A 12,473-nucleotide genomic window follows, 5' to 3' on the forward strand; every position below is an offset into this window, starting at 1 on the left:
ATACAGAGATATACAGGATAGTAGAGGACTGGCACTGGTGTGAGTGCAGCCCCCGGAGCTGCTGGCCGGGCAGGGGTCAGTGGCCGGTGCCCGGCTCTGGGCTGGCATCATGCAGGGAGGGGGCAGAGCACTTGGGGACTGGTCAGGGCAGGCAGTGCAGGAGTTAAAGGCTCTTCTATTTCCGGGTTTGCTCATTGCTCAGGGCTCGGAGAGAGAAGCAGGAGGGAGGGAGAGAGGAGCATCATCATCATCATCATCACCACCATCCTCCTCATCCTCCTCAGCCCTGTACACGGCGCACACATCACCGCCGCCGCTGCCCAGCATCATCCTCCTGCAGGAGCCGGCATGTCTGCAGTGTGAGCGGCGCGGGAGCTCGTCCTCAGCGGGACTCGTCACTCATCTGCCCCGTGACACCTGGATGGACAGGCGGCTGTGAGAGCAGCTCCTCCGCGCAGAGTCCCCTCCATGCTCCAGCCTCCAGCGCTCCAGCTGCCAGCACCTCGTCCCCCAGCCCTGCGCTCCCCTCCAGCCCGGAGCCGCTAGCGCCCTCACCTCCCATTGTCTCCAGCCACAAGGACGAGCCCAGGCGGCATGGCACAAAGGGTAGGTGCTCCTGCAGCCATTGTCACCGGCGGTGCTGCTCCACAGGCCGGCCACACGGGCAGAGAGCAGCCGGGGGGCTGCAGGGTGGGGGGCACTACACCTCCGGATACACACAATATACTGCAAACTTCATGGAGAGCTCACATCATACACTGGATATACCTCGGGAACCTGTAATCTAGTATATACTGCACACATACTGTATACATATGTACATACATATACACACTATACTACAATATACTGTACACACATACTACACTATACTATAGTATACTAGACCAATATATAACATGATAACCTGTAATATACATGGCCTATAATATAGTATAATACACACATACTGTGCTATAATATACTGTACACACTATGCTATAATATACTGTACACACATACTACACTATAATATAATATACTACACACATATTACACTATAATGTACTTTACATACTGTACTATAATATAGTATACTAGACCAATATATAACATGATAATCTGTAATATACATGTCCTATAATATGGTATACTGCACTATAATGTACTGTACACATACTATAATATAGTATACTACAATATCATGTACTGTACACATACTACACTATAATGTACTTTACATACTGTACTATAATATAGTATACTACACTATCATGTAAGGTACACATACTACAACATAATATAGTACTACACACATACTACACTATAATATACTGTACATACTACACTGTAATATACTAGACCAATATATAACATGATAACCTGTAATATACATGTCCTATAACACAGTATACTACACTATAATATACTGTACACACACACACTACTAGACACATCACCTACAACAATACACTGCACTCATATAATAACACTATATAACATACCAGGTACATATAATATAGCGTACACACATTATATACTAGACATATGATGTAATATATTGTGCACACATAGTATTCTGGATACATGTACTGTACACACATAATATATACTCATCATGAAGTACTGTCTCATACTAGTCACATAATAAAATATACTGAATACATGATATCAAATAATATACAGGACACATCAGATAGTATACTGGACACATTCTATCAGATAATGTACTGGACACTGGGATCAGGGAGCAGTCTGCACTCTGCACAGTATTATTACTGTCCCCTGTATTTCTGTGGCTGCTCTGCTTCTGGATACTCCATGTACAGACCTCTGTAATACCCCACTACACCCATCACTTTTATACTATTTATCTGATGTCCTGGTTATGTTGTACTTTAGACAGTAGCCAGGTCCAGGCTGTGTGTACTATAGGGGGTGACACTGCACACTACACACCAGTGCACAGCAGAGCTGGGTTTGTCAGCAGCTCCTTCAGACTTCACTTGTTTAAAACTTTCTTTTCCAAGAAGTTTTCATGTCTCAGAGCTGCAGGAGAGATCTCATCTCCTGACTGAGAACAGTCCTGCTGGCCTGTATACTGCTTACTGTGTACTGTGTCTGGGTGTAATACCCAGCTGTATGTGTGCACGTATATATTGTAAGCTTCATAAGGAGGGCTTTGCTCTGTAGGTTCACACATGTAATGAGGATGACATTCCAGTGTTAATTTGTGCAGAACTAATTAGAGCAATTGTGTAATTTGCATGGAGATCACATCCAGGACTGTGTTCTCTGTGTGTATATATATATATGTCATACATGTAATATATACAGTATACAGTCACCATATGAGGCTGCAGTACTGTACTGTGTATAATACATTCCTTATAAAATCTGTATATATGACTGCAGGACTGTGCTATATATATATATATATATATATATATATGTGTGTGTGTCATACATATATGACATATATATACAGTATACAGTTAGTATACGAGGCTGCAGTACTGTAGTGTATATAATGCATTCATTATATAATCTGTATATAAGACTGCAGGACTGTCCTCGGTGGTATATATATATGTGCAATTTTGTCTTAAGTGTGTATATATATATATATATATATATATATATATATAATCTATACAGTGTTCCAAAAATACTCAAATATTTTTGGGAAGAAAGTAAAGCGGAGAATTTCTATGTAGGTGTAAAAAGAGACAAATTTAAAATGTGTTAAAGAATGCAAGAAATGATCTACTTATATAGCAGCCAAAAGTAAAAATGTAAAATATAGATTTTTTTTTTCTAATGTAATTTTCTATGTATTTGCAGTATAGTTCTGGACTTTCCATTGCCAGCTCTTAGCTTTCCTTAAGTTTGGACCGTTGTAGCAGTGCCCTGAAGAAATTCACACACTGCTCCAAACTTCCCCAAATCTCCAGGGCCAAGGCAGGAAAATGTAAGGAGAGGCAGAGGGAGCTGCTGGCCGAGATTTGCATTTTACAAAAGTTTCTTTACAGTTGACTGATTGCTGCCTGGGAGTTGGGAGAGCTGAGCGTGAGGAGTGTGGGAAGAAAGCTACTAAATAAAGAAAAAAATAATAATAATAAAATAATACAAAGTATTGTGTGTGTGTTAGGAGCCCTGTAATATACTCTGCTTGATACGCAGACCTCTAACGATTTGCAAAAACGACTAGGATATAGAAAAATGACATAAAAAATGCTCCACATTTTTTTTTTTTTTACCCCAAAATGGAATCTATTTGTAATACATAAAATGTAAAAAAATAATAATTAAAAAAAATCAACCACTTGACACAAGGCAACCCAGAGTGTCCAGTGTTAGGGTCACCCTTTATTTAGGTATGAAAATGCAAAAAAATTTACACCAAAACTGAAACTGCAACATAAAATGTAATTTGACAATTTATTCTATTTAGCTCTGCCAAGCTATGTGCCTGAAGGAAGCGATAAATAAAAAATAAAAAAAATGCAGGACGGGTTTCTGGGATGTTAAAAAACAAATGATGGGTTTACTTAAGTTTATTTTTTGAACTTTTGCAATAGTAAAAGTTTTGGGGTCATTTAAAAAAAAAATGATTTAATTTTAATAGAATTCTCGCCTAAACTGAACTTGGATCTGTAAATGTAATTTTCTTGATTTATTTCAAATTTTCACTGCTAGCAAAATATGACATGACAGCGCCAAGAGGGTTTTTTTTTTTGCATAAAATTATAGATAATGTGCTAGTTTTGCTTATCTGATGATTTTATTATTGTATATTGTGTGATATGTATTTTATTATATATATATTATGATATAAATGTATTTATGGCATTGTTTGTGCAGTATATGGCACTTGTATATATGGTATTTAGTGTGTGTGTCATATACTGTATAAAGGTTAATGCTGTGAATATAGTTTTCTGTACAGATGTAGCAGAGCTGAGTTTGTCATGAATGTTTCTGTGATTTTCTGTATGTCTGCTGTATTATCTAAAACTGAAAGTTGGCATAAAAACACTGAAATAACACATTCAGCTCTGCTACATGCATGCATAGAAAGACAATAGGCAGCAAGCTTATGCATTGTACATTTTTATGCAAGTAACTCATCTATCTGTGCTTGAGAAGTAACCCTCTCCTCCTGCCCTGTGCTTTGCAGTACGACGAAATGGTGCATTACCCCGGGTTAGATGGGATCCCCCTGGCAGGATTTGGGGATGCACACACGGGACGAGTCATGCAGCATCACTCCCTAAGCCAGAGCTCACCCTATGGAACTGCTGGGGCACCTCATCGGATCCCCATGCCCCCTGGGATGGGCAGCAACGACAGTCTGAAGAGGGAGAAGGATGAGATTTATGGGTAAGAGTGGTTGGCGCCTCATGAGCTCACTGCTGGCTGCACATTACATGCTGACCCCTTGGCGTAATATAACATTTGCAAATCTTACAGGATCAGAGCTGCTGAAACGACCTGTCTGGTGTTGTGCCCATGTGTTACACAGCTCTACATCTTATAGGCACAATGAATCTACCGTTAAATGTGGAGCTCTTTATGTTGGGTGATTGTTAGCTCTGTGGACCTTCCAAAGGCCTGGTCTGACACTGATAATGATGGTGTCTATGGGGTGACGGTGAGCATGGCTGGCCTTCACCAGGTGCATGTGGTGGTCACAGGCGTGATGTACGTCAGTTATACCGCTATCTATGGCGGTAGATTTACTTTCCGCTGTATTATGTGTAATTAGTTGTTGGTTCCCAGTTCACATTGTCTGTGGGTTATAGTTTATATGTTTATCATATGTGTAGCTGTATGAGCAGCTCCCCCAACTGTAATTCACAGAGGATCGGAATTGCATTATATATATATATATATATATAATATCTCAGCTAGCTAGCGGTTGTAGTAAGCAATTCTATCTATCTATCTTTCTGTGCGTTTCCGTGTTGGACCGCGCTGCTGTTTCTTCACTGAAAACACCTTCTAGCTTAAGACCATTCACCTCCACCAAACCTCCTGTGGAATATGAAGCGGGCGCACCGATAGTGAAGTACTGATACCACAGGTCTACTAAAAGTGGTTTATTCTACTCCCAAACAAACTCTTTGTAAAAGCATATCAAAGTTGTTGAGATACTAATCGTACTCCTGCCCGATTCGGGTTTCGCTTTAGCGCTTAGCGATGAATTGCAAAAGCGAAACCCGGGTTGGGCAGAAGGATGATTAGTATCTCAACAACTTTGATATGCTTTTACAAAGAGTTTGTTTGGGAGTAGAATAAACCACTTTTAGTAGACCTGTGGTATCAGTACTTCAGTATCGGGGCGCCTGCTTCATAGAAACATAGAAACATTACTCACACGTGGAGGTTGGTGTTTCCCCAAACCTTGAATGGTTTTATGCTGGAAGGAAGGTTTTTTCGGTGAAGAAACAGCAGCGCGGTCCAACACGGAAACGCACGGATTGACTTTTGTGAACTTGACCCATTTCACATTTGGACCTGCAGTGCTAACAATGCTGGCAACGTATCGGAGTTAAACTTTTATCATATCTATTTTTCTATTTCATAAACTATCTATCTACAGTTTCTATCTATTCTATCTCATATCTATCTATTATTTTTCTATTTTGTTATCTAATTATCCATCTATCTACCTACCTATCTATCTTATATCTATCTAATATCAATCTCATATCTATCTACCTGCCTATTATCTATCTATCTATCTATCTATCTATCTATCTATCTATCTATCTATCTGTCTCATGCCTATTTATATTCTATCTTATATCTATCTAATATCAGTCTCATATCTATCTACCTGCCTATTACCTATCCATCCATCTGTTTCATTATCTATCTATCTATCTATCTATCTATCTAAATCTATCTATCTGTCTCATGCCTATTTATATTCTATCTATCTTATATCTATCTAATATCAATCTCATATCTATCTATCTATCATCTCATATCTATCTATCTATCTATCTATCTATCATCTCATGCCTATTTATATTCTATTTATCTATCTTCTATCTATCTATCTATCTATCTATCTATCTATCTATCTCTATGTCTGACGGTTTATACACAGACATGTAGCAGTGAGCCTGTCTATACTCCCCTATGTAGTATATGATACAACTGTTGCTCTTCTTATGTGAGGTGCATTATATACAGTTAGGTCCTTTTCTCTCCTGGGATGTGTATGGACCGTCCATGTCCTTCTTCTAGTATTTGTGATTTTCCTCACCTCCAGGACTATCCTGAGCAGCCTAGGACCTGCATTTCCCAGTGGGTCCACATACTATATACTGTCCTATAGAGTATATATAAAATCTGTAGCCCATTCTTTGCTGTTCTAGATACTGATTCCAAGAGCTTGCAATCTAAAAGCGTGTGAACCTGAATTATTATTTACTTAAACAAAACAAAAAAAAAAAAGTCAGGAATCGGAGCCGGGAATTTCTCTCGTTAAAGTAGTGAAAAAAAGAGTCAGTGTGTAACACAATCCCACACGCAGCACGTCTATAAATATACAGACGCGTGTGTGCGGCTAAAAATACCGAGGTCTTTGTAAACCGCCGCGATATGGGGCCGATATACAAACAAACCTATCGGTATTTGTGTAACCAGAGCGCCCCCCGACAAAATCACCAGGGAAGCAGCCAAGTGTGCAGCACCCATGTCTTCTGGACTGGCTTGGCTCATCCCGGGTTATTTTCAGTAGACTGTTAACTCTGAACAGATTGCAAGCTCTTGGGGCGGCACAGCCGCTCACCGTGTGATTTCGCTGTACCCCACGTGACGACTTGACGTGTAACTGTAACCTCTCTCTCCCCCTCACAGACACCCCCTGTTTCCCCTGCTGGCGCTGGTGTTTGAGAAGTGCGAGCTGGCTACTTGTTCGCCACGGGATAATTCCGGCTCCTTCCCAGGGGGGGACGTGTGCTCCTCGGATTCATTCAACGAAGACATTTCTGTATTTGCCAAACAGGTCAGTGTGATTTTCGCAGCGTCGGAGCCGCTGACGGTTTCTCAGATGTGGTGGGCTTCTATCGTGGGCGGGGGGGGGGCTCGATCCGCAAGGAAGGTGGATTTAATTAACACAAAGCAGAAGGGCTCCGTTAGAAGCCTAGAACATTGACAGCGGACAAAGGCCAGGTGGCCGGCCCCATCCCCGATGCCTCTTCATTGTCATGGCCTTCTCAAAGGAGACCCGCATTTAAGGGAACCCCCCCCCCCCCCCAACATTTAAGGGAACCCCCCCTTTAAATGTGATTAAAACACAATAAAAACAAAGTTTATATATTTTTTTAAATTTTGTAAAAAAAAAAAAATTTTACTTTGTGCATTTTATGATAAAGTCAGTTTAACGTAAGACACGTGTCGGTAACCTGTAGCACTCCGGTAATGAACCGCAAGTCCCACAATACTGGGTGGTGCATGGGGATGTGACGTGGCGGCAGAAAAAAAAACGCATAAAAAATGCTTAGGGTATGGTCACACAGAGTTTTTTAATTTTATGTGGCTTTTGGCCCAAAAACCATGCTGAGACCGCTTGCAACTCATCTGCATTGAACTGAATGGGAAAACCGCTTGGCGCTATTTATTTTTCCGCTTGTGGTTTTTAAAACCATGCCGCAGAAAAAAGGAAGAGACGTGTCCATTCTCAAAGCGGATTTTGCATCCAGAGTTTCCATGGGCAGGAATGAAAAACCACGTCAAAAACGTATAAAAAAAAAAAAACAAACAAAAAAAGCCATAATAAAAAAAAAAGGAATCTCCATGCGGATTACACATCAGGTTTTATTTTTCTGCATGAAAAAAAAACAACTGAAAAACCCTGAAAAAACGCATACATTTTATTAAATTAGCAGAGATTTTAAATATGAGATTGTTCTAATATTCCTAGCCCTCACGGAACATAAAGGAAATGTCGCATATGATTTCCGTGATGTTTTTCTTTTTTTTTTGCACAGCTGCTTATATATGCGATTAAAAACAGAAATAAATCACTTAAAGAATCATCTGACAGGATGTGCAGCGGTTTTTTATAAAAAAAAAAGCAACTGCAGTTGAAAGCATACTAGGACTTGTAGGTCCAGATCGTCTCTGGTTGAGGCCTAGAAGGTTCGTGATTAGGTTCCCCTTTTTTACAGAAACAGCGCCACCTTGGCCCGTAGGCTGTGTCTGGTATTGCAGCTCTGCACCATTCCCCTGCAATACCAGCCTTAAGCACTTGTCAAGCGTGGCAATGTTTTTGAAAAATAAAAAAAAAGCAGATCCTTAGTTTTTTCCCTTGGGCTGTGTTCACATTACACCTTTTGCCTTGGATTTTCACTTGGAAATCCCTCATGAAATGGGATTTCAGCGAACAGGGGGCACATGCATAGGAACAGTTTCCGGCCCGTCATTTAATTGGGTTGGAAATCGTTCGAATTTAGCCTCTTTGCACACGAACGTGTGCTGCCCGTGTATTCACTTGAATGGGGTCCGCAGTCCGTCCGTTCCGCAAAAAGATAGGACAAGTTCTATCTTTTTGCGGAACAAAAGCACGGAACGGAACACCACAGAAGCTCTCCGTAGTGCTTCCGTTGCATTCCGCACCGCATCTCCGGATTTGCGGACCCATTGAAGTGAATAGGTCCGCATCCGTGACGTGGAATGCACACGGCCAGTGTCCCGTGTATTGCGGACCCGCCGCTATACCGCCACGGGGGACACACGGTCGTGTGCAAGAGGCCTTAACCCAATTTAATGAGAAAGGGGCAAATCGGCAACAGAAACTGGAGGGTCAGACTCCACGGAAAATACATGTCGTGTGAACATACCACAAGGGATTACCGGATGTTTCTTAGCTGCATCTGTGTCTGGAAAAGCTGAGTGGCCACTAAGATGGCCGATAGCTGAAATAGGGGCTGTCACCCAGCTTTCCTAGAGTCCTGGACAGGAAATCTTCCTACTTGTAGAATGTATTAACCACTCAGGACTCTGGGAAAGCTGATTGCGAAGCCGCATTTCCCAGTAACCGACCACACCTTCATAGAAAAGGATGGCTTAAAGGATTAGACAAAACATGGCTGATTTCTTCCAAAAACAGCACCACCCCTGTCCACAGGCTGTGTGTGGTATTGCGGCTTTTCCCCATTCACTTCATTTGAACTGAGCTGCAGTACTAGACATAACCTCTGGACAGGGGTGGTGCTGTTTTTTTGAAGAAGAAGGCAGCCATGTTTAATTTTTTTCTAAACCTAGGAAAGGAAGATCTTCTCTTCAAATCAACCTTAAGATTAGATGTCTTAGTCGAAAAAAAAACCCTAACTTAAGTTGCAGAAGTAAATTAATACAACAAGACGGTCCCATGTCATTGGACTACGCCTGACCGCCGGCAGGATCGTAATATTAATAATGGGTGCTAGCGTAATGACCAATTATGATACAGCCCGAGAGACATGTGTGCGAGCGTTCTGCTTCTGATGAGTATACAAAGTGTTAAATTTCCCGAAATCTGTTCCCTTTTTACACAATTAAAAATAAATAAATAAATACAGCGGAATGAAAAAAAAAATAAAATCAATGGAAAACACTTAAAAAGCCCCGATCACGATGCTGTCCTCTGCTACAAATGACGCTGTTTTTTTTAAGTGGGGGAGTTGGATAAAACCTCGATAAACGTGAGCGCTGATGTTTTATGGATGCTGCCGGGAGCAGGCGGAGGCGTCGGAGGCTTCTCCAGGGAAGCGCCAGGCAGGAAGATCAACAGTTTAATAGATTATTGGAGATTAAAACGCAAAGTTTATCTGGAATGGGACTGGAGGGGAAGGGGGGGGACCCGGAGTGGACCTGACGTCTGATAATGAGGGGCTCTCTCTGCTTTATGTCTCCAGGTCAGAACAGAAAAACCGCTCTTCTCATCTAACCCGGAGCTGGACAACCTGGTAAGGAGTCCTCCAGTCGGATCCGTCACCGTATGAAGCTGCCTGTACCATTAAGGCCTCATGCACACGACCGTATGTATTTTGCGGTCCGCAAAAAATACGGATGACATCCGTGTGCATTCCGTAGTTTGCGGAACGGAACAGCTGGCCCTCTAATAGAACAGTCCTATCCTTGTCCTGTAATGCGGAGAATAATAGGACATGTTCTATTATTTTACTGACATACGGAAACGGAATACACACTGGAGTAACTTTCCGTTTTTTTTTTGCGGACCCATTAAAGTGAAGGGTTCCGCAGACTGTCCGCAAAAAAAAACGGAATGGACACTGGAAAGAAAATACAGTGGTGTGCAAGAGGCCTGAAGAACATAAAACCCCAGCGGCTGATACAATTTTTTTTTTAAGTCTATTGAACTATAGAAAGTGCTGCATACAATTTGTACCTTTTTAGTGGCATTTTTGGGGGTCAGTTTTATTTCTCTTTTTCAGAATGGTATTTTATTTTTTTCCCTATACGGCATGAAAAACATTGAGAAAAACGAATTTTTTTGTGCCATTTTTTTGCACTTTTTGGGGCAGGGTTTTTGCATCTGCAGTTTTGCAGTAGCTGAAGGTTTATGGGAGATATGAAGGGCAGGACCCACAGACCTTTTAGTTTTTTGTTGATTAGGTGGCATTTTGTCTTTTTTGATTTCTTTAAAAAAACAAAAACAGCATGCTGGAGCTCTTGGCATTTTTTTAAGCTGTTTTGATATCACCTCCTCTAGGCCATAAAGAAAATGCTAGCGGAAAGACACACTGGGGAGATTTCATAAGACTGGCATCCCCATACACCAATCTTGATATCCCTGCGCCAGAAACGGGCGCCTCTTAATAAATTAGGACGCATCTCTGACCTGTCTCCCACCAGATAATGAAGTCTACCGACATGCGGTGCTAAGCCATGCCCCTACAGCTAAGCCCCTCCCTTTATCACCGCTCCTAAAAAGTGTCGAGAAGCTCCAAAAGTTGCATCCAATTATGGCACAAATATGGCACTATACGACTGCTTTTACACGTGGTTTCTTAGTGGCGTCTTTCTGCACTTTTAATTTTTTTTGGTTTTTGTTTATTTTTGTGATGAGTTTTGAGCAAGTATTTTTTGCAGTAAATACACCAGCTCCAGATGTGAGCCGAAGATCTGTGGGAAACACGAAATGCAGGACACTCGAGCGTGTTTTTTTTCGCTCCTGAAGTTTTTGTTCATTAGGAGCCTCAGTATGTTGGAGCTCGAGACTCTTCCGACTCTCCCTAACGTAAAATGGCTGATAACAGGGAGCAATAGCTTGCTTTCCACTGCATCAAATTTTAATTCTGGTTTTATTAGCATTTTTTTTGCATATTTTTTATTTTATTTATGTTTGGGGGGGGCCAGATGTGAATTCCATATTGAATGACAAAAATGCATGCAAATGGTTTTGGTTTGTGGCTTTTGGGTCGGTTGTATTTCTTATTTTTTTTTTTTTTTTTTAAGGTATTGTGTTGTTTTTTTTCTGGGATTTTTTCCTATACGACTTGAAGAACATTAGGTAAAAAACACCATAAAAAACTCATCTTACTCTAAAAAAATCTAAAAATGTTGGCCAGAACACGTACCAAACATGCGCGATTTTTCTCACGCGAGTGCAAAACGCATTACAATGTTTTGCACTCGCGCAGAAAAATTGCGCATGTTCCCGCAACGCACCCGCACATTTTCCCGCAACGCCCGTGTGAAAGAGGCTTAATACTGACTAAAAGTAATGTCGTCATTTATTTTCATTTCTTTTTTTATTTTTAGATGATCCAAGCCATCCAGGTTTTAAGATTTCATCTCTTAGAGCTAGAAAAGGTAAGTCACTCGCCGTCATCCGATTTTCCTGTCCGGGTTGCTGGGCCCTTTACAGTCCACCCTTGTGCACGCAGAATTTGTCTGATCCTTCCCATTGAAGTTTACCCCACGGTTAGATGGATGCATTGAGCTTCATCCTGGGGCCTTCAGCAAGATTCTTTAGGTTTAGTGACCTTCACCAGCGGAGCCTGTGGGGCGAATATTATAAATGACATCATCCCCCGCAGCAAGCACACAGTAATGCACGTAGATAGTGAGCTCTGTAGGTCAGAATCTAGCATCACACCTGCCCAAATCCTCCCTGGTTCACTGTATACTGCAAGGGCTGTACATAAACACATTAAGGTCTGTTGGATATTTAGGTCAACTGCTAAACGGCGCATGTAGTTTTCTGTCTATTTTACACGGATGGATGCGAGGTGCGGTAATGAGCTGTGCATGTAAAGATGAGGGGACACACCAAGGCGTGCTGTGCATGCCTGCAGGCAGGAAAAGGTTAATTGTACAGACAAAAAAAAAAATCCTCTCCCCCAGCCCCCCTCCTCCCATATGGAGAATCCCACCAGCCTTTGGATGAGCTCCGGGTTGGCACATACCACTTTGAGAAGCAGGGGAGGGGGGCCCAGAGAGATGAAAGGCTCTACTTCAGAACTGCCCCT

General features: G+C 41.6%; 1 protein-coding gene across 1 annotated transcript in view; it reads left to right on the forward strand.

Annotated features, from left to right (window-relative positions):
* The first annotated feature begins 216 nt into the window (after positions 1–216).
* MEIS3 (Meis homeobox 3) overlaps positions 217–12,473 on the forward strand; it is a 35,873-nt gene continuing 23,616 nt past the window's right edge. The window contains 5 exon segments of the mRNA XM_044305981.1: positions 217–606; positions 4,160–4,362; positions 6,853–7,000; positions 9,894–9,944; positions 11,764–11,814. Coding sequence (XP_044161916.1) covers positions 595–606; positions 4,160–4,362; positions 6,853–7,000; positions 9,894–9,944; positions 11,764–11,814 — 465 coding nt within the window. The 5' untranslated portion in view covers positions 217–594.

Source organism: Bufo gargarizans, chromosome 9 (genome assembly GCF_014858855.1).
Source record: "Bufo gargarizans isolate SCDJY-AF-19 chromosome 9, ASM1485885v1, whole genome shotgun sequence".
Lineage (NCBI taxonomy): Eukaryota > Metazoa > Chordata > Amphibia > Anura > Bufonidae > Bufo > Bufo gargarizans.